At 35.7% G+C, this 23,752-nt stretch overlaps 1 protein-coding gene across 1 annotated transcript; it reads left to right on the forward strand.

The window, feature by feature from the left end:
- Positions 1-289: 289 nt before the first annotated feature.
- Positions 290-23,396, forward strand: LOC128208051 (fasciculation and elongation protein zeta-2-like). Its single transcript, XM_052911363.1, has 8 exons — positions 290-634; positions 9,706-9,814; positions 12,474-12,629; positions 13,104-13,218; positions 15,281-15,573; positions 16,114-16,189; positions 16,482-16,547; positions 16,922-23,396. The coding sequence occupies exons 1-8, from the start codon at positions 327-329 to the stop codon at positions 16,936-16,938; spliced, it is 1,140 nt and encodes a 379-aa protein (XP_052767323.1). The 5' UTR covers positions 290-326; the 3' UTR covers positions 16,939-23,396.
- The last annotated feature ends 356 nt before the right edge of the window (positions 23,397-23,752 follow it).

Below are 23,752 nucleotides of genomic sequence, written 5' to 3' on the forward strand. Positions count from 1 at the left end.
TTCTTACCTATACCTCTGTAGAGACCTTATAGGGCCGGATTTTATACATACCCCAAAATAGAGCACATCAGGAACCAGTTAACTGTTTTTAATATGTACTTGTGATGACGAGTTAACGTTGAAACAAGCACTTTGTTTAAAATTGCCCATGATATCTATTTCTATTTAAGATGTCTGACCCTAAAAAACATGAACAAGTGACGGCATTTCCCACGAAAGCTATTAACGGATTGTATTGGTAGAGTTTAACCTTCTTCCATAAGGTAGCGGATTTTTTCGGTGTAAATAATTAACGAAGGTCAAGGTGACTATGAGTAACTGCAAAAATGGCAGAGCTGCAGTTCGAAGCTCCGTTGGCAAGTTTTGAAACAGAAGAATGGAATGATTTTAACGATTTTCAGTCCGTAATGAATGCAGATTCACATAAACAAAATGTTCCATTAAAACACAGTGAGGAGAAAAAAACAGAGGGTGCATCCGACAACTTTGGTGAAACCTTTTCCGGCTCTCTGTCAGATCTTGTGAAATCTTTAGACGAAAAAATTACAAACTGTTTTTGTAATTATGATGATAACGTAGAGCAAATTGCTCCTGTTCAAGTGAGAAGTTCAGATGATCTCACAGCAAACTGTCCGTAAGTATCTTTTGAGGAGTAATAAATGTAGTGTCAGCTGTGTATGGCAATTCCAACAGCAATTCCTCCCCATTTCTACTAACTATGCTTTGGCCAATCAAGTCATTCTTAACTTTTACTTCTGACACCAGTTAAGAATTGTGTGTGGGGGGAGGGGGGGGGGGTCAGTGCACCTGATGTTGGGCTGGAATGAAATCGGGCAAAAAAGGCCGGGTAAAAGGCCCGAGTACCAGATAGTCCACCTAAATGGCTGTCAACGAGTCTTTTGACGCTTTTCTTGATATGGCAGACTCGTGACGTCCACCATCCCAGCAAAAAGTAGCAAGCGGTCCTTGCGCAGAGAATCCTCGCGGCCACAATTTTGAAATTATCTCCGTTATAAATTCAAATTTCTACGCAAATATTATTGCCTACTATTAAACAAGTTATGTCAGTATGCCCAAAAAACATGTTAAGTTGTCATGAAACACTTACAAGTGTCGATTGTTTATCGAGTATCCCGATATCGGTAAATCTGGGACAAATCTGACTGGTTGTGTACAATATAACGGTATTCGTGACCCATAATATATTAATGTGAAAATAACAACTCTAATGACAGATTAAATCCAGTTCAGATCACTGTCGGATAAAAATTGAACAACTTTGTCATTATTATTCAACATCAATGCATATTATTACAGTATATCATTTCGCCCATATAAAAATGCAAGAATTATTCAAATATCTCATTTCAAAGTGAAGATATAGCAATTTGTATGCACCCACCCTTCACCGCCATTAAAATGCACTAACTGAAAAGTCACGAAATCCTGACCCAAGTTTTTATTTTCATTGTAAGGCATGTAGATCTGCCCAAAAGGCTTTTTTACTACATGCAAACATAATAACTGAATAAAACACAGCAAATAAACAAACTAAAATAAATAAACAGTTTTGTTACAAACTGAAACGACTTGTACAATTGCAAAAACAGATTTTATTTGTATTACACTGCTATTTAATAATGTGATATTGATCAAACCAATTATTATATTAATATTATATTATATGTAATAATGATTGTCAATTTATGAGTGAATTCCTTCTTTTTGCTGTTGTCTCCTGTTAAATGTCAATTTATGAGTGAATTCCTTCTTTTTGCTGTTGTCTCCTGTTAAATGTTTTATCAGGGCTTTTTCACCTTCTTTGCTAGGGGCCGAAATAAGGCTACTTCACAATTTGGAAAAATGGTAGTTTTTCCCAATTTCCAGAATTTTTTTTCACAATCCCCAGAAATTTTCCCAAAAAGGAAGATCTTACTTCAAAAATTTAAAATAAAAATTATCCTGTTTGAGCAAATTATTCTTTTTCAGCTAGAAGTAGACTCACATGTAAGGTACGAGCCTGTTTTTTGTAAAATGAGTTCCAAGTTTCATATGGATACCTTGACCCGTGTTTAAAAGGTGTCTTCAATCCTCATATGTGGAATTTCCCATTTTTGAGATGTTTACCCATTTAAATATCACAATTTGCAGTATTTCACGCGTTTAAATTTCCCAAATTGAAAAGGCTAGGCCTCTTCACAATTTTGAGTGAAAAAGCCCTGTTTATAAATACTAATTTGTGGTTGATTATAAACATGATTCCCATTTGTAAGTTATAATTACATATAAACATCAACTCTGGATTTAAATAGTACATTTACATTACTTTAAGGCATAAAAAGGAAATGGGAAACATGCTTATTAATTTTTCAAATAAGCTTATGTTATTTGTGTTGAAAAAAAAAATCAAAATGAAGCCTTATTTGCATTCACTCAATATGTTGCCTTACTGTTTCAATTTATTTTCTACATTATGTAATTATCTGTGATTTATATTTCATATAACATGACCAATGATTGGAATAAAATTTATCTTATCTTTTCTTATTACACAAAACAACGTTTCAGTTAGAAAACTACTGATGTAACCTAAATCTGGCATTTTTCTCGGGCTTTATTTTATATAAACTCTTCTTTATTACATACTGTAAACATATTTGAGAAGGAAACGGTATGAAACTGGGGACGAACACAAACTTTGTGAAAAAACATTGTAAAATTGTTTATTTTACAATTATTTAAAGAATAGACATAAAATGTATTCATTCTGAATGTTAACACCTATTTACACAAGGTGTACTTGCAGTTTTAAGCTGTCAGCAACTGTTTCATGCATTAATCATCAAGCATCTGACTAAGTGAAAACTGTAGTTTCACTTTGCGGCAGCCATTTTAGATTTTTGTTTACATTTTGGCGAAGTCTATAAATGGTCTAAGAACGATCATAGTCCAGTTGTTTTCGTATCAAAAGTGATAAAAAACTATGAGAGATTCATCCCATGCTTTATATATATAAAAACAAACCAAATAATCCTTTGTACTTGCCTTAAGACATGAAAAAAACGTTTAATCAAATTTCCACTTTCGTTTTTGGACTAGAAAAACCACGTTTTCAGTGAACTCTGACTGGTTTCCAGAATATTTCATCATCTAATTAACTATAAATAGCCACATGGTTCTCCGAAAATGTTGATATATGTGTTTTAAAGGGTATATGTGTTTTAAGGGTGTATAAAACCGGTACCAGTATTGGGTCGCCTTCCGTGAAAAATTAATATTCATGAGATTCATAAGGGGAGATTACTACATTTGACTTGGCATCGCTACCTAAATGGCCGTCAATGAGTCTTTTGACGATTTCTTTACTATGGCAGACTCGTGACGTCGACCATCCCAGCAAAAAGTAGCGAACGGTCCTTGCGCAGAGATTCCTCGCGGCCACAATTTTGAAATCAATTATCTTTGTTATAAATTCAAATTTCTACGAAAATACTATTGTCTACTATTAAACACATTTGGTCAAATTTTATTAAAATTAAAGCATTTATTAATAGTTCTAAATAATTCAGCAATTCGGATTTTGCATTATATTTGGATACTGAAATATCTTACACCTGAGACCAAATAAATATATACATTCTATTAACTGTATACTTCATGTTGATGGTAAAGTGCAATGTGAACAGAATTGTGAGTATACAATTCAAGATTTAACATATAAACATTATTGACATATCTTTATCACACATCTTATCCCTTGTAAAACTTACCGTGAAACATCAAAAACAAAACGTAACAAGTATCAACTCGTATAAGACACACACTGCTCATCCTAACAAAGTCAAACCCACTCTAACACAGTATAGGTGTTTTTCATTGAATATAAAGCGGGCCTATCTGGACCGGGCCTTTCTGGTACTGGGCTTTTTTGACTAGACACCAACACATCAGCTTGAACCAACGACCGCTGGAACACTAGCATGGCACTTTAACCAACTGAGTTAATTGAGCTTCTTCGGCTTATGTTCTAACTGAGTTATTACTAATGCTTATTGCTAGACCACTTGCACTTCGGGTTAGGAGGGTACCTGGATCGACAAGCACCAAAACAGTTTGACATTTAAGTTTGATTTGTCTGACTTTAAACCCAGGTTACATACTAGACCAGCCACACACAGTTGGATGAGATAGTCATTTAAAACTATCACAATATTGTACAAGTTCTTATATAATAACTGTCTGGACCAATAATGAATAATTGAACAAAAGTAATGTTATGAACACCAAACAGTCAGTCAGACCTTTTAGCTGGCATATTGGTTTAGTGATTAAGAATATACAAATATTAGACAGTACTTAAAGATGTAGCAGGTGATATTAGATTGATCATAAGATTAAGAAGGTTTTTAATGTACTAAATTAAACATACATCTAAAAATATGAAATAACATGCTATCATAAAACATGAGAACAACATGAAACAAATTGAAATTATGAAATATTGATCTCAATTATGAATATAAATTAATGCAATAATGATAATAATTGTGAACACAACACAAATAAAAAAAAACACTGTAGAACACTTCCATGCACTTAAAATACTCACAAGAAGTCTTAGGCAAATTCATCGCAATCCCTCATCATTGTCAGTCATAGGATTGTATTGTGGATAAAGCAGGTTAACGTTTAGTTCAAACTGGAAAGTAACTGCAAAAAAGTTTGTAACCTGTTGATTTCATCATATATTTTAATCAAACTAAATTTTACTAGTTGAACAACAGGGTGCTAAGGCTGAAAAGCAATTATCAGTAGAAATTTTTGAAATTGGACAAATACCTTAATCAATGATAAAATGATTGGAGAAGGTATCTCGATTAATCATCAATTTGATAATCAAAACTGATTGATGTTTAATAAGCTGGTTGAACTTGCCAAGTAAGGCAATATTGCTGGATCAAGCAATATTTAAAACAAAAAAACATGGCACACATGATGAACAATTTACAAAGAAAATACTCTTTTATTATGTGTGCCTTAATGCACCCGGTACTTCAAATGCACTGTAATGCACCCAGTACTTCAAATGCACTGTTAGGCACCCAGTACTTCAAATGCACTGTTATGCACCCAGTACTTCAAATACACTGTTAGGCACCGAGTACTTCAAATGCACTGTTGTGCACCCAGTACTTCAAATGCACTGTTATGCACCCATTACTTCAAATGCACTGTTATGCACCCAGTACTTCAAATGCACTGTTAGGCACCCAGTACTTCAAATGCACTGTAATGCACCCAGTACTTCAAATGCACTGTTAGGCACCCAGTACTTCAAATGCACTGTTGTGCACCCAGTACTTCAAATGCACTGTTATGCACCCAGTACTTCAAATGCACTGTTATGCACCCAGTACTTCAAATGCACTGTTAGGCACCCAGTACTTCAAATGCACTGTTAGGCACCCAGTACTTCAAATGCACTGTAATGCACCCAGTACTTCAAATGCACTGTTAGGCACCCAGTACTTCAAATGCACTGTTATGCACCCAGTACTTCAAATGCACTGTTAGGCACCCAGTACTTCAAATGCACTGTAATGCACCCAGTACTTCAAATGCACTGTTATGCACCCAGTACTTCAAATGCACACAATGTTTGGAAATATTATGAATTGCATTATAAATGTTGTCAAAGTACCAACTAAATTCATCTGAACACTGGATGTAACGTTTTTGTTCAAATGAGTGCTTCAAAACACACCAGTTGTATGACATTCGTATCACATTACATGATATGTATTGCATACACATAATTAATTCCCTGTATATATGATCTATTTATCACAGGCATCGATATAATATGACCTGATCTTCTAGGTTTTGATGCACAATAATGCAACAGTCAATTGTAACCACGCCCCCCCCCCCCCCCCATACTAGGGAAATGGGCCTTGTTTTTACCTTCCAGTTGGCCCCGCAGTGCCGGGTGAATGCGGTGGTTTTGTCTTCGCTCCAAATATAGCAGGGAATGGGCCTTACTTAGGGTCCCTGTGGTGCGGGGCATTTTGCAGGGATTTTACCAGCAGTTTGTTCCCGCAAGGTGGGGATTTTGCCTGGGCTTGGCTGGACCGAAAGTCAAAGTCCCCGGCCCTGGGGCGGCTGTGGTTACAATTGACTGGTGCATAAATAAATGACCCGAATTGAGGCATCATAAATTTGTAGCAAGCTTTAACCTTGATGTGGGGTTATAACAGTAAAAGTGCAGGTAGTCTAGGATCTTCTTAAATCAGAGCCTCTTTCTACATTTTGGTAATGGGGCCCGAGGCCCTCAGAAAGAGGAATTTATTGTTATTTTTGCTGAAAAGGGCAATTTTGCAAGCTTATCAGAATAAAATAAAACAACAACATTTTGATGCAAGTTGATGTAATATACATGTATCAAAACCCATAACACAATGTAGTGTCAATAATTAATGAAATCCTTTATTCTTTATTTACATTTGAAGTGCAATCATTTTTCCAAAGGTTAGTTTTTTCTAAATAATGGTGGGGAATATTTACCAACATTTAGGGAAAAATTTATTTTCCTTGGCTTGGGGAATGGGACCTCATGTCGGCCCCAAAATTCGATGAAAGACAGCCCTGTTGATAAAAGGTGCCGAAACCCATGTGCCATTAATGGCCCATGATGTAAATTAATGGATACCTTTTTTAAACTACCATCCCTTTGCAAAACATTTTTTAAGCTTTTAATGTGTAACAGTTTTTGTAGTATGCAGTCTTAATGCGCAGGAAATAGTCCTATAAATGTTCATGAAAGTAAAAGGAAATGTTTGGCATAAACCATTGACAGTGAACAGTAGTTCTGACTCCATAACAACTTTGACTGCTTTGCAATTTATTAAAAAGAACAATATAGGAATATACTTATATAGGCAATATAAACGATGAGTGTTTTTAGCAAAATCCTAAAGTTAAAATGAAACTGAAAGTAACAGTGAGAAAAATGCATGTGTCACTGGACGATTGATTTTTACAAGGATGCATTGGTTTACAAAAAAAATATAATACTACATGTACATGTAAAAATCCTGGCAAGAATTCTTTAAAAAATCATACGATCTGTCAGATATCAGGTGAATAAACTTCTTGGAATTTCTTTTAACTGGTCTGATATTTTAACAACACGCAAAATACTGTAAATTTCTTGATGCATCCGTGGCATTGCATATACTTTCAATAATTTCCATAAAAGTGATGAAAACTACTGACAGTGTCAAGTCTGTGTTAATCAATGTTGTAGGACTAGAATTAATGTTGCTACTGGTACCATGCGAATTGTGTGTATTTGCAAACTAACCACATTACATCAAATTCAAAACATACCCCAAACCAAACCATTAATCATTTGTGTTACTTAGATGATTGTAGATTGGAACTGTAATAGTTACACCTGTGGATTTACGGAGAGGCGTGCAAACGGCATCCAGTATGTTGTCATATTGATAACTTTAGTAGAATTTGTCCAATCATCACCAAGTTTGGTCAGAATGTGTATGGGCATAATGCCATAATGCACAAGTGTGATAACCAGCCATATCTCTTAACTCACTCCAGAGTTATTGATATTTAATTATATGAATTACCTAAAATAAGCATTTGTCCGATCAATCACTTTAGAAACCTTTGTCCAGTTATCACCAAGTCAGCAGGTACCCATCTATAGGCTGCATTATATATATATATATAGCATGGTTTGTTTTGACAAAAATGAATGGCATCTATGTAAAACACTACACCCATCAGAAAATCAGAAAGGGGCCAGCCTCTGTGCATGTCACCTTAGTGCTTCAGCCTGTTACAACAATCATTCCTAAAGGTTGTTCAGACCCCTGATTTTAATAAAAATAAGACAGACAATGACTTAAAAGGGCTTTTGGCAAATTATTGAAAAGTGCAGTGATTTTATTTTAATAATATTTAAATATAATTATAATAAAAAAAAAGCAAGATCAAGGAAGATATCTAATTATTCTAGTTTGCCAAATGGGAATAGGTGCATGAACTGGCTGCTACTGCTGATCTATTGTGGGTTTGAATCAATGGCTGAGTGATATTGATCAGCAATGAGTTGTAGAGGGGTGAATCTGTCTCTGCCTCCTGGCTTCCTAAAGGCATTGTTTACATGGGCATCATTTCTGGGATCAATACACAGGCTGAATACTGATACACAGATCTAAGGCAACCATGCTGGCTATGAGTGGACTCCATGATGAGTAGCATAACTGTGCTCAGTGCCCTGCATTTCTTGCCAGCTATTATGTATTCAAAAGTTTATGTAGGTTTAAACTTATTTCAGGTATAACAGTCTCAGATCAAGTTCATTTTAGCATAGGATTTAAACAAAATTAGTTCTCAAGCATTTTTGTTTCCGATTTACTCACCATATTGCTTCAAGTGATGTTAAGGTATTAATCATTATTACAAGTACTGGTGATGACTAAGATTGTAAGACCTGACAAATCAATGATATTGCCAAGCGGCATAGTTTGAATTTTTTTAAACCTTTTTCCTTTTTAGTTCATTTTTACCAAAAATATTACTAGTAATCTCACGGTAATGTATGTTTCATAAACATTGCATTGGTGGTATTTAATTATTCCCCCCTTCGAAAGGGGGGGGGGGCATTTTGTTTGTTGGTTGGTATGTCAGTCTTTGCACATGTTAGTCCAATGGTACCACAGTTGGTCAGTCGGTAGGTCAGTAAACCAGAGCTTGTCTGAGTGATAACTCAATATCTGGACATATGATCCTCAAACTTGCCTTGGAGGTTGGGCGTGACCAGTAGATAAACCCTTTTGATTTTGAGGTTATCAGATCAACGGTCAATGTCACAGTGACCTTGAACGTGAAAAGCTTGTCCAACTGATAACTCTACCTATGGTCCACAAACTTGACTTTGAGGTTGGGCTCAGCTAAAAGCCCCTGTTGATTTTGAGGTCATCAAGTCAAAGGTGACAGTGATCTTAAAACAGAATATATTGTGCAAGTGATAACTGGACAATGCCTGCACCTATTGTCCAGAAACAAGACATGAAGGTTGAGCTTGACCAGTAAATGACCCCTATTGATTTGGAGGTCAAAGGTCAAGGGCACAGTGACCTTGAATGCAAAAGGATTGTCCGAGTTATAACTTTATGATGCCTGCACCCATGGCCTTCAAACATGACATGAAGGTTAGGTGTGACAAATAGATGGCCCCTATTGAGGTTATCAGGTAAAAGGTTCAGGTCACAGTGACCTTGATTGTGAAAATATTCTCTGAGTGATAACTAGACAATGCCTAAAACCATGGCCTTACTTGACATGAAAGTAATTTTAGTTGTGGGTGTGGTCCTCACAATTGACATGGAGGCTGGGTATGACCAGTAAATGACCTGTATTGGTTTTGAGGTCATCAGGTCAAATTAGCTGGCATTTTGGTCCATTCATATTTTATACAATTGACCAAATATTCCTGACAACATTGAGTTCATAGGGGCATAATGTTTGACAAGCATCTCTTGTTGTTTATTATATAAAAAATATAACAATGTACTTTCATATATTAAGATTTAGGAATTTTTTAATTTGAAAACATATTTTTATGAAAAGGACTGTGTCATAATATGCATATTAATTTTCTGGTCTATATGTTTACAGAACCTGGTGGACAATAACGGGCCATTATGGCAATATCCTCCCCATTGACTGGTCGCAGTCATATGCCAGAAAACTGCAGGAGAAGGCTCTCAATCTAGGAGAAAGACGGGTAAACCATTCTGCTATTCTTTTTGTTGCATCACATGATTTTTAGCTCGATTATTCGAAAAATAAGGAGAGCTACCGTAAATGACTGGGTATTAGACACGCTTTTTTCCCTCAGATTCCGATGCAAAAAAATGCCTGCGTATAATACCCAGTAACAATGTTTTGAACTTTTTTTTCTGAGGTCGATTTCAAGCCGAGAGTTTGTTTAGATTTATGAAGAAAGGGATGTTACTCACGTCATATTGATCGATTATATACGGGTTAAAACGGCAGTTGAAGATCGGTATACGGTATAGCGAAAGACGTTTATAATTTTAACAAAAATATTTTTAGATAAAAGTTATTCAATATTATTTTTAATAATAAATTGAATTGAAAAATAATTAAACTTGCATATAAGAAAGCAAAGTTGGGCACTGTCAAAATATTTTTTGTCAGTTGTATGATAAGGTGTGAAAAACTCGCATTGCCTTTTGTTCTGTTTAACATACCAATACTACAAATTGATGCGATAATGGTAACCAAGTAAGATAACTATATTTTGCATTAAATTTCAAATAATGGCCCTTTTTTATTTTACATAGAAATTCTGGTTAAGGTTTTTCATGTAACCACTTTTAAGTCAATACCTCAGCGAATACATCATCTATTGCATTGAAACTTTAAACACAGGCTCCCAACCATTCAACCTTCTTAATTTATCAAGTAAGATAACTCTATCTTGCATATTATATAATTTTGAAATTCTGGTTAAGGTTTTGCATGTTAGAACACATAGGTTAATATCTCATCAACTACTGGATGAATTGCATTGAGACTTTATAAAATGGTACTCAACCATCTATTTAATCTAATTAAATAACCAAGTAAGATAACTCTAGTTTGCACTAAATTCAAATAATGGCCCCTTTTTTATTCAACATAGAAATTCTGGTTAAGGTTTTGCATGTTACCATGCTTCAGCAAATACATCATGTATTGCATTGAAACTTTACACACAGGCTCCCAACCATTTAACCTTCTTATTTAATCAAGTAAGATAACTCTATATTTCATATTTTATAATTTTTGCCCCTTTATTATGCGACTTAGAAATTCTGGTTAAGGTCTTGCATGTTAGCACACATTGGATAATATCTCAGCAACTACTTGATGTATTGCATAACTAATTTGACTTTAGGGCTATTCCAGTAAAACATATAACCCACAGGGGGAAGACAATTATTTAAATAGTACATGAGTGGGTGTCTGAGACTTTATACAATGGTATTCAACCACCCAACCTAATTGAATAATCAAGTTAGATAACTGTGTTTTGCAAATGATGGCCCTTTATTATTACACTTAAAAATTCTGGTTAAAATTTTGCATGTAACCACATTTATGTTAATATCTCAGCACATCATGTACTGCATTGAAATCTAATCTAACAGTGATCCATTCATGTTCCGCCAAAACTTTTCAATCCTTACACTGAAAAGCGGCGGAATAGTCGAGCGCGCTGTCTCTGTGACAGCTCTTGTTTTTTTCAAAATGAAGATTTTTGTATATACCCAAAATATATCTTGGTGCAACTGTTCAACACATTAATACAAAATTTACAAAGTTGGCAGTGAATGCTTATACATATCAATCAATCTGGCTAAATATTTCTCTCCATCCTCTTTGTGTGAAGAAGTATGATGCTCTCTGTTGGCTATATGTACTGGTAATAATTAATTATTTATGTGCTGACATGCAGGCAGTATATTTCAGAGTTATTATCAGAGCATTTATAGATATATAAAATGTTTTTGTTAAAAAAAAATCATAATAATATTTTTGCGTTTCTATATGTTCCTGGAAATAATCTTGGTTTGATATAGTGACTGCACCTGAATAAACTTTAATACACTGATATTTCATACACAAGGCATTTTTAACCAGGTGTTCACAGTTAGTGGAACCTGGTTATTGGAATGATGTATGTGGTTGTTCCAGCAGGCGGGAGGTGGCAAACTTACCTATGGAATAATTTAAGTTAGGTTTGACATAAAGTGATCAAACTTGGTATACAGGAAAAGTTTATGGAGACCTTTCATGGGAGTATATTTGAGGATCCAATGGTCAAGGTCACTGTTACTAGAAATAGAAAAACGTGCTTGTAATGAATAACTTTATTTAGGGTTGATTGATATATTGTGACCAAACATATAGTAAATGTTCATGGAGACCTTTCATGGGATTGTGTTTAGGGCCCCTGTTTTATCCTTCCCCTGTTAAAGACTGCAAATCATGTTATGATCTACCAGTATTTGTTCTTTTGGATTTCTTTGACTTATAGTGACTGGGATCATGATGGTGTAATTGAAAACTGTAGCTGTGTGAAAAGACGTTCTAGCATTTTAAGTTTATAGCATTTTTTTGTTTAACTAATATTTTACCTTGTGTATGTAAAAAGGACAGGTAACAAATACTTTCTACATATTAGTTAGTTATGAAATGAATTACACACTTATAATTTGACACAGTGACACATGACAACACTTTGTAATGTTAATTGACTGCGTTATAGCACCTGAGATAGAAAACAAAAACTAACATTTTCATTATGAAAATAATTACCCGGTACATAAATTACATAATAATGAATAAATATCTTATTTGCTGAATGTTTCAAGAGCCCAGAGCCTATAAATCTTGACCTGTCAGACGATGATGAGTTGACAACGGCGATGGACTATCACTCCATGATCATGCGTTCCCACGCCAATGACGACCCGGACCACCTCGTCACTGCAGATGAGGTCATAAGTGAGCTGGAGATAATGATGGAGGTAAGGAAGACAACAGAGGCTAAATGTCTTACAGATAAGGGACACAAATGGGCCTGTTATGGTTCTTACAGATAGGGGAGACAATTTCTTTGTATTCACTGTATAAGAAGGACAACTTACGTTGTATTTTCAGATATATGGGGGAGAAAACTCTGTTGTATTCACTGTGTGAGACAACTTAATAAAGAGATACAGTTTGTTATGTTTTCCATGGTAAGGAATGGACAGTATGGCTTTTTGTACCTTGTAAAGGATATAAAGAAATACATGTGAAGGAAAGATAATTTTGACTTGTGACAATTACTCTATTGCCAGTACTGAAAGACTTCAGGATCAGTTTGTACATTTATTTCAGAAAACTGTTATAATAATACAATGTACTCTGTACTTACAAAGTGGAACACAATCAACATTACCAAATTATATCCCTTGTAAATGTAATTTCTTTGACTTGAACTATTATTTCCTCTACAGGACAGTGGAACAGATCGTAGTGAGTCTGAGGAGCCAGATCTTCCCCAGATGCCAGGTTCTCCATACACTAAACTGCAGGAGACCCTTGTACAGTTGCCTAAATATTCAGTGGAAGGTAAGGCTGTATGAACTGCCAATAGAACTCGGGTATGACCTGAATATTCAGTGGAAGTTAAGGCTGTATGAACTGCCAATAGAACTCGGGTATGACCTGAATATTCAGTGGAAGGTAAGGCTGTATGAACTGCCAATAGAACTCGGGTATGACCTGAATATTCAGTGGAAGTTAAGGCTGTATGAACTGCCAATAGAACTCGGGTATGACCTGAATATTCAGTGGAAGGTAAGGCTGTATGAACTGCCAATAGAACTCGGGTATGACCTGAATATTCAGTGGAAGTTAAGGCTGTATGAACTGCCAATAGAACTCGGGTATGACCTGAATATTCAGTGGAAGGTAAGGCTGTATGAACTGCCAATAGAACTCGGGTATGACCTAAATATTCAGTGGAAGGTAAGGCTGTATGAACTGCCAATAGAACTCGGGTATGACCTGAATATTCAGTGGAAGGTAAGGCTGTATGAACTGCCAATAGAACTCGGGTATGACCTGAATATTCAGTGGAAGTTAAGGCTGTATGAACTGCCAATAGAACTCGGGTATGACCTAAATATTCAGTGGAAGTTAAGGCTGTATGAACTGCCAATAGAACTCGGGTATGACCTAAATATTCAGTGGAAGGTAAGGCTGTATGAACTGCCAATAGAACTCGGGTATGACCTAAATATTCAGTGGAAGGTAAGGCTGTATGAACTGCCAATAGAACTCGGGTATGACCTGAATATTCAGTGGAAGTTAAGGCTGTATGAACTGCCAATAGAACTCGGGTATGACCTAAATATTCAGTGGAAGGTAAGGCTGTATGAACTGCCAATAGAACTCGGGTATGACCTGAATATTCAGTGGAAGTTAAGGCTGTATGAACTGCCAATAGAACTCGGGTATGACCTGAATATTCAGTGGAAGGTAAGGCTGTATGAACTGCCAATAGAACTCGGGTATGACCTAAATATTCAGTGGAAGTTAAGGCTGTATGAACTGCCAATAGAACTCGGGTATGACCTGAATATTCAGTGGAAGGTAAGGCTGTATGAACTGCCAATAGAACTCGGGTATGACCTGAATATTCAGTGGAAGGTAAGGCTGTATGAACTGCCAATAGAACTCGGGTATGACCTGAATATTCAGTGGAAGTTAAGGCTGTATGAACTGCCAATAGAACTCGGGTATGACCTGAATATTCAGTGGAAGTTAAGGCTGTATGAACTGCCAATAGAACTCGGGTATGACCTGAATATTCAGTGGAAGTTAAGGCTGTATGAACTGCCAATAGAACTCGGGTATGACCTGAATATTCAGTGGAAGGTAAGGCTGTATGAACTGCCAATAGAACTCGGGTATGACCTGAATATTCAGTGGAAGTTAAGGCTGTATGAACTGCCAATAGAACTCGGGTATGACCTGAATATTCAGTGGAAGGTAAGGCTGTATGAACTGCCAATAGAACTCGGGTATGACCTGAATATTCAGTGGAAGTTAAGGCTGTATGAACTGCCAATAGAACTCGGGTATGACCTGGATATTCAGTGGAAGTTAAGGCTGTATGATTTGCCAATAGAACTCGGGTATGACCTGAATATTCAGTGGAAGTTAAGGACTAAGGAGGTAGGAATATTCAGTAGAAATGATGAACTGTATAATATGATATTTAGTGGAAGGTAGAATGCCTGAATATTAAGTACAAAGTAAGGCATTTAGGGCTGCTTTAATTTTCAACTTAGGTCTGGCATTTGTAGAATGACTTTTTCTGTAGAAGTTATGGCATTTAGGGTTGCCTAAATTTTCGTTGAACATTTGGTCACAGAAATAATAGTGAGCAGTAGTGAGGTTTGTTTTATTCATATATGTGTATTGTTAAACTATAGAATCTGCTGCAAAAGTAAATGGAATTGGTGTATCAAACAATTATGTCAATACAACACTTAAAAGTGCATTTGAGAAACTTATCCTCATAAATATTCGCATTCCATATTTGTTTTTAAGTGCAAACAAATATATTCAAGTTCAAAACACTCGCGAAATATGCTATGAAATAAAAGAAATTCCCATTTTTCAGAGATGAAGGAGATGTCTAATACAGCCATAAATGAAATATTAAGTGACTACGAGCTCACAATTAAGGAGTTATCTGAGACTCTGGTGCAGGAATTGGCGCTTAGAGATGAACTTGAATATGATAAAGAACTGAAAAATCAGTTTATATCGCTACTGCTGAATATACAGAGGAAGCGCCGAGAGGCAAATGTGGATAAAAAGAAGAGGAAGAGCAAGACAGGAAGTGTTACAAGCTCTCCGAGCGGGAGTGGGAACAACAACAACAGTCCAACCGCAGAGGCTGGCCCCAGCGTGGTAGGTTTATTGTTATTTATCTCACAGTCATTAAGATGAATGATATGTAAATGATATTGATAAGTGGATTTGAATATCTTAATCTGCACTGGTGATTTTCAGTCCTCATTTAAGTTACATCTTACCTGCAATACCAGCAAATGTGCCATTGGTCCATTGTAAATGACATTTGAATAATCTTATTCATAAACCATTCACCATTTAATTCTGTTAAAATCTGAATGCTATGCAGATTTGCATATAATTAGGACAAAAGCAAAATGTGATGTTGTCAGCAAAAATGAATCTTGTTATGTAAGTTACATTATTTAAAAAAATCAGATTTTTCCAACTTCATTCATGTGATCAGATTTTAGAAAGATGATCATTGAATAATCAAAATGTTCAACTATATTTCATTGTCTGTCCATAAAACTGGAAACATTTCTGAAATAAATAGATTGTACTTAATACATTCCTTTCGCATGCATGTATATGTACATTCACTCTAACTTTGTCATTGGTTAAGATCTGGTAAGGTATATGTGTTGACCATTTCAGTTCCTGAGCACGGTGATCCCGTATCATCCCCACCAGGGTCCTCCCAACTCCGAGCAACTCCAGATCTACATCAAAAGTTTGTATGCTTAAATCAGAAATAAAATTATTAATATTACACATTTGAACTAAAACACACTCTGTTGTTTCTTTGGTGGGTTGATGGGGATTTTTTGAGAAAATAAAGGCTTGTTCTGTTCTTTGTAATTAATGTAAATTGTATGTATTACTTGAGATTTTTTGTGAAATATTTTACCAATATTTTAAACGATTACTCTCTTTCATACAAATAAAAAAACATTTGTTCTATAACTTTCAATGACAGCTTTATGTTTTAATGACAATTTCTAACGGTGATTTCTGTGTTCCAGTCCTGCAGGCTATAAATGAGGACAGCCCAACCGTGCCCTCACTCCTCACAGACTACATCCTCAAAGGTACTGGTAACACACTTTTTGAGTTTAAAATTTGAACCCTTTACTTCCAGGCTCAGGGGGGTTTGATGAACCACATGTTGTCATTCAGTTGACCTATAACGGTTTATGCAATATTTATGATTTCTTAAGACAGCTCTGTTTAGATACAAACCATTTTTTCTTGGCCAATTATTTCATTCAATTACTATGCACTTGTTATTCTGTCTTTCATGTGTTCAAGTCAAGTTATAACTGTGGCATGCATTTATGTGTTAATTATACTTATATAATGTATATGAAAATATAATGGACAGTTTCCACTTTTAATAATGCTTATAACAATGTGATAATATATATACATCTTTTTTACATTTTCCTGGATATTTGTATTTCAGTTCTGTGCCCTACATAAGTGTGATGACTGTGGACCATCCAACCAAAGACCAAGTGCAATATGATAGCGACCACCCTGTGTGTGCTTTAAATTAGCTATGTGCAGCATGTTTCTTATAATGAATGTAAATGCAGCCCTTTGGCATTTGGACTAGCCTTAGGTCATCTCTCATATATAATATAAGAATTGAAATCAAGACATTATGTTAGGGCCGTTCCAGGAGTAAATGTACTGGGAGGGAGGAACTGAATTACCAAAAGGGGGACCACCAAGACAATTATGATTCATTTCTGCCCCACCTTATTACCCACCACCACAACCATTTTATAATGGCTAACACCCCCACCATAATTGTAATAGGGTTAACACCCCCCACCGCCACAATTATAATAGGGTTAACACCCTCCACCACCACAATTATAATAGGTTTAACACCCTCCACCACCACAATTATAATATGGTTAACACCCTCCACAGCCACAACTAGAATAGGGCTTACACCCTCCACCACCACAACTAGAATAGGGTTAACACCCTCCTCTGCCACAACCAGAATAGGGCTTACACCCTTCACCACCACAACTAGAATAGGGCTAACACCTCCTCCGCCACAACTAGAATAGGGCTAACTACCTCCACCACCTCAACTACTGTGAAATCACTTATATTCGTTGGCATGAAATTTCGTGGTTCGCCGAAAAATTACAATTTCGTGGGTACTTAAATTCGTGGTTTTTCATTTTTGAAAAAAATCGAAGCTGCGATCGTCCTAGATCGTCTGCATTATCTCCACGCGCTGGCCCGTGATTTCTGTCTTCAACGTCACTCGGTTTATGACACTCGCTAAAGTTGTACACATGCCAATTAGTGTATATACCCATGTCAATCGTCGATTTAATTGGAAATTAAGGTCATAAGAAGATGTACCCTGATCATAAATACAAATAGCCGAAGCCATTGAATGCTAATTAAGAATTTTGCAAACTGTGAAAACACCGAGAAGGTCTGTATATTTGAAGAAACAATCCCAAAAGATAGCTGATGTTTACAAATTCAATCACTTTGAATACCATCTCATTTCATATCATAATTTCAATATTTATTCACACTTTTTTTGTTTAATAAGTGTATTGAACGCGTTGTTTTACACATTGTCACGTTGGCTGCTCAGAATCTCCAATGTAATCGATTAATTATTTGATTAAAGAAAAAAAATCAAGAACCGACACTCATCACTCACATCTTGTTAGCCTGGAGACTTCTATGAACAGCACACATTTAGGCACGTGCTTCTGTCATTTGGTTCATAAAACATATTAAAATAATTTGGTTTATTATTTGTTAAAGGCAGATATAATGTATATTAACAAAATGATGATAGTAAGATATACAGTGAGATGGATATATATATTTACACTGTATACTGCGGCCTCTGTAATGAATAAACTAGAGAATGTACATCACATGGCAATTGAAAAAAGTAAATAAAGGGTCCATATTTCGTGGGATCTTGAATTCGTGGATCACCCAACCCACAAAAACCATGAACATTAATGCCCCACGAACATTAATGATTTCACAGTAATATCAGGCTAACCTCCTCCATTGCCACAACTAGAATAGGGCAAACATCCTCAACCGCCACAACTAGAATAGGGCTAACACCCTCCAATGCCACAACTAGAATAGGGCTAACAACCTCCGCTGCCTCAACTAGTTTTGGGATAACACCCTCGAAAGCCACAACTAGTATTGGGCTAACACCCTCCACCGCCACAATCAGAATAGGGCTTACACCCTCCACTGCCACAACTAGAATAGGGCTAACCCCTCCACCGCCACAACTAGTTTTGGGCTAACGCCCTCCACCGCAACAACTAAAATAGGGCTAACCCCCTCCACCACCACAACTAGAATAGGGCTAACACCCTCCACTGCCTCAACTAGTTTTGGGCTAACACCCTCCACCGCCACAACTAGTTTTGGGCTAACACCCTCCACCACCTCAACTAGTTTTGGGCTAACGCTCTCCACCGCCATAACTTGAATATGGCCTACACCCTCCACCGCCTCAACAAGTTTTGGGCTAACACCCTCCACCCCCACAACTTGAATAGGGCCTACACCCTCCACCGCCTCAACTTGTTTTGGGCTTTCACCCTCCAGTGAGAAAAGGCACCACCATTAGAAAAGAGCTTGCACCTACCACCACATGGGATGTCATTTCACCTATATTTTTGAATGTGTCTTTTAGTATTTGGAAATAGTTCTCTGCTAAAAAGCGGAAAACATCATTGATACATCTCATTTGTGACTACTGCTTCAGTACCAGTCAGTTCATTCGCATTCATACTATTTAACTATTGGATTTGAAATCGGTACTGTTTGCTTGTTACGAACTACAGTCAATTGGTATTAGTTTTAATAATTTTTCGACTGGTTGGTCTGCCTTTAAGACCCCACAACCAACACAGTTGAATATGTAGTTTACACCCCCTTCCAAGACAATTTGAACTAATTTAACACCCCCCACCAAGACAATTTGAACTCTTCACAACCCCACCAAGACAATTTGAACTCTTAACGACCCAACCAAGACAATTTGAACTCTTTAACAACCCAACCAAGACAATTTGAACTCTTTAACAACCCAACCAAGACAATTTGAACTCCTATAACACCCCCCACCAAGACAATTTGAACTCCTATAACACCCCCCACCAAGACAATTTGAACTCCTATAACACCCCCCACCAAGACAATTTGAACTCCTATAACACCCCCCACCAAGACAATTTGAACTCTTAACAACCCAACCAAGACAATTTGAACTCTTAACAACCCAACCAAGACAATTTGAACTCCTTTAACAACCCAACACCAAGATAATTTGAACTCCTTTAACAACCCAACCAAGACAATTTGAATTCTTTTTACACCCCCACAAAGACAACTTGAATTCATCTGATTCCAACACCCCATTACCTCTTTTCCTAGAACAGCCCTTAGCTTAATTGATGAGTTTTACAGAACTTGAAACCAACATGTTGTAAAGGGTCAATAATCAAACAATAAAATAATGTTGATAATTGATAATTAAATATAAAAAATCAGGCTTTTGATGTGTTATAAAGACAGTAATTCCATTTTACCATATTTAAGACAATGAAGAAATATTTCAAATATTTATTACTCTATCATAATATTTTTTAAGCTTCAGAACTTTTTGTTCGACCGCGTTTGATTTAAAAAGAATTGCCGATACATTTGGGACACATGCTTTCTATTGAATTATTCATATGTTATTGTATGCAATGTTAATAGTTCTTTCTAGGCCAGTAAACAAAGTGTGTTCGGTGCACATTTGATGAAAGAAATCATAAGAGAGCTGCAAGTGTGTCTTCTTATATCTCATTTTCTATTTGTATCAGCAATACAGGATTGTAGATATTCAACTGATCATAAATGCAATTTGTCATTTTTTAATTTTTTATTTGCTTTAAATAACTGAAAACCATGTATTATATTTCGGCCTATAGATTTATTCATTTTGTTCTTCTCTTGACCTCAACAACAGCGCTTTACTGCACAGTTATTCAAAGACTTTCATCAGCCAATGGGCATATCAGTTTGATGCCTATTACTCTTTACAAAGAATAACATAAGTATTTGTAGTGACATCTTTCATAAATAGTAAATCATAAGTAGTATGTGTGATATGCTGAAAAGATTTTCCACAAGCTTAACACATTGCAAATGTAATGAAACATTAGTTATATATATACAATCATTGAAATTAGACTTTTGGATGAACTATATACTTTACCTTGGCATCAAATTTTTTAACAAGCCCTGCTGTATAAAATTCAGAATTTGAGCAAGCCCGGAAGATATTTTACCAGTGCAGGGCTTGCGGGCTTGTGTTAATTTCGACCACTGTGTATATCAAATTGGAACATTTACAGTAATGTATGCCTTATTATTCATTTTAAGGATACTTAGTTTACTTATTAATATTCAAAACTATGAAATCAAAACCATGCCTGACTCTCATGCCTACGCTTGACTCTCATATATAACAAGTTAATCTGTATTATCAGATTTGTATTAGCATCACATTGTATATGGTTGTGTTTTTGTTGTTATTTTGCTGAATAATTAGTAAATATATAATATTGTAAAGAACAAACTATCCATATAAAAGTGTGTGTGTGTGTGTGTTGGGAGATGTTGTTTTTTTTACATTATGTAAGATATGTATGTGCAATATAAATTCATTGCTTTGTTTTGTATATTTGTTAATATGTGGTCACGTTATACTTTAAACCAAAACAAGTCTTAACAATATTCATGTTTATGGGTATTTTACTATTTATTTTTTGTTATGCCTTGTTACATCTGAGTGTGTTGAGGGGAAATTTTATAGTGATGATTAGATTTTGTGTGAATGTGACTTATTTTCTGAAAGACCGGGGCCCAATTTCTTGAAAAAGATTTGAGCAAAAAAGCTTATCTAAGCCAAAATCCTTGGCACTATTTTACAAAAGAAAAAATAGTTTAATATCAAAATAATTTTGTTTACAAATCTTAAAACTCTTTAGAATTGAGAACCATACACAAATAATACCAAAACAAATATTGTGAGCTTAGCTTCAGTCCTGAGACTCAAACTTGTTTGCAAAATTGCATCCTAGTTCTCTGGATCAGAATAAGTAGTTTCTCGTAAATGGTTGATTTTTTTTAAATTATTTACATTATCCTAGATTATGCCCTTGTGTTGTGTAAGAAATTTAAGTATCCTTTTGCAGGGTACTCCACCTCTCTATTCTTAAGTATCCTATTGCAGGGTACTCCACCTCTCTATTATAAAGTATCATATTGCAGGGTACTCCACCTCTCTATTATAAAGTATCCTATTGCAGGGTACTCCATCTCTCTATTATTTAGTTTCATATTGCAGGGTACTCCACCTCTCTATTATTAAGTATCCTATTGCAGGGTACTCCACCTCTCTATTCTTAAGTATCCTATTGCAGGGTACTCCACTTCTCTATTATTAAGTATCCTATTGCAGGGTACTCCACCTTTCTATTCTTAAGTATCCTATTGCAGGGTACTCCACCTCTCATAAGTATCCTATTGCAGGGTACTCCACCTCTCATAAGTATCCTATTGCAGGGTACTCTACCTCTCTATTCTTTCAGCTATGATTCTCAAAAAGGATTACATTCAAGGAAAATAAGATCTCCAAATATATTTGGAAATTGGTATTTAATATTGATCCTAATAAAGGTAGTACAACTTAAGCTGTAAGAGTTTTCTATGTATTTTATGAAAATCTAAATATGCTTGATATGAAGGAATGTATCTACTACTCAGATTTTATCTTTAACATTATACTAGAACATGATTGGCTGTTTGTTACGTTTGTTCTTGTTGCTGCTTACGACAATACCTCTCTAGTCTTTCTGTGATGCTTTCTGTGTGATTATGCTCGTTCATCAGAGCCATCTTACCAACAAGCATGCGATAAAAAATTGTTTGATAAAGAAATTCATTTGTTTACTGATCCAGTGTCAGAATTAACTTTCTTACATGCTTATTTAAATGAATTTATAATAATTAATCCAGACAACTATTTGTTGCAAAATATATCTTGATGCGACCTAGAATGAACAATACAAAAATTAAATATATGATGCATGTGTTTGTAAGATGGTCTCACAATAAGTAGTTGTTACTTACAGTTTTTAATTATTCCCACTTTTTGTGAAAAGTTGCTTGATTGATCAAATATATATGAAACATGAATTTGCATGTCAACCTTTTCTTTTTAATTTGTGATATAAGCTTCATATTTACCTCTTATGATACTTTGTAGTACATGTATGATCATTAAGAATAGGGCAACAACTTCTTTATTATTCCTCGATATTTAAAGCACTTCTGCCAGTCAGCGTAATAGTCTGATCATTATGTACATAGTGTTGCAATCAATGTGTTAGTAGTAAGAAAGCTTTGGCCTAAAATGTATACGTTTCAAGTAGTGGGCAACTGGTTTTGTAGTTGGTACATGTAGAGCCTTTCTGTAAGAATCTATGCATCTTAACCTCACATCATTGTACTGCTACATTTCAGTTGTGTTTTTCAGTTTGATATTTGTCAGTATGTGCCAATACCATCTTTGTAATATTCAACTAGCCATTACTGTTTTGCCATCATAATCAATCTGCGTTCCTTCTATGTTAGTATTTACAAACAAGAGTGTTTTAGAAGACAGGGTGTGAATGAATCTCTACATATTACAGAATAGTATCTGTTGTTAAAGGACCTTTAGTCATTTCTATGTTCAATAATTATTGCTGTATCAGTTTCTCAATTGTAAATAAGCCTGTTAATTGTTGTAGTTCTTATACGTTTTTGTATTAAACACTTTTGTGAGCTTAAATTTTAAAATAAAACTGTGGAAAAAGTCATCTGTATGTATGTATGTATGTATTTCTTTAGACCTTGCGGTCAAGGATAACCCGTGAAAGTGCAAGCACTTATTTCCAACGAGGTCCTTTGTTTTTGCTGAAGGGACAGCACGCGGAAGCGACAGTGGTGCGATACCCTAGCTCTTTTCAAAGAGACCACTTGGTTCTTTTACGTGCTCAGTGTAAAGCATCAATACACGGGGTACAACTTTCCTGGGTTAAATCAGTACTGAGTACACCACCTTTCCAAGCACTACCCTTTAAATGCCAAGCGCCAGGCAAGGGAGCTACTTGTACCAACTTTTAACGTCTTTCGGTATGACGCGGCCAGGGATCGAACCCACGAACTACCGCTC

Source organism: Mya arenaria, chromosome 11 (assembly GCF_026914265.1).
Source record: "Mya arenaria isolate MELC-2E11 chromosome 11, ASM2691426v1".
NCBI lineage: Eukaryota > Metazoa > Mollusca > Bivalvia > Myida > Myidae > Mya > Mya arenaria.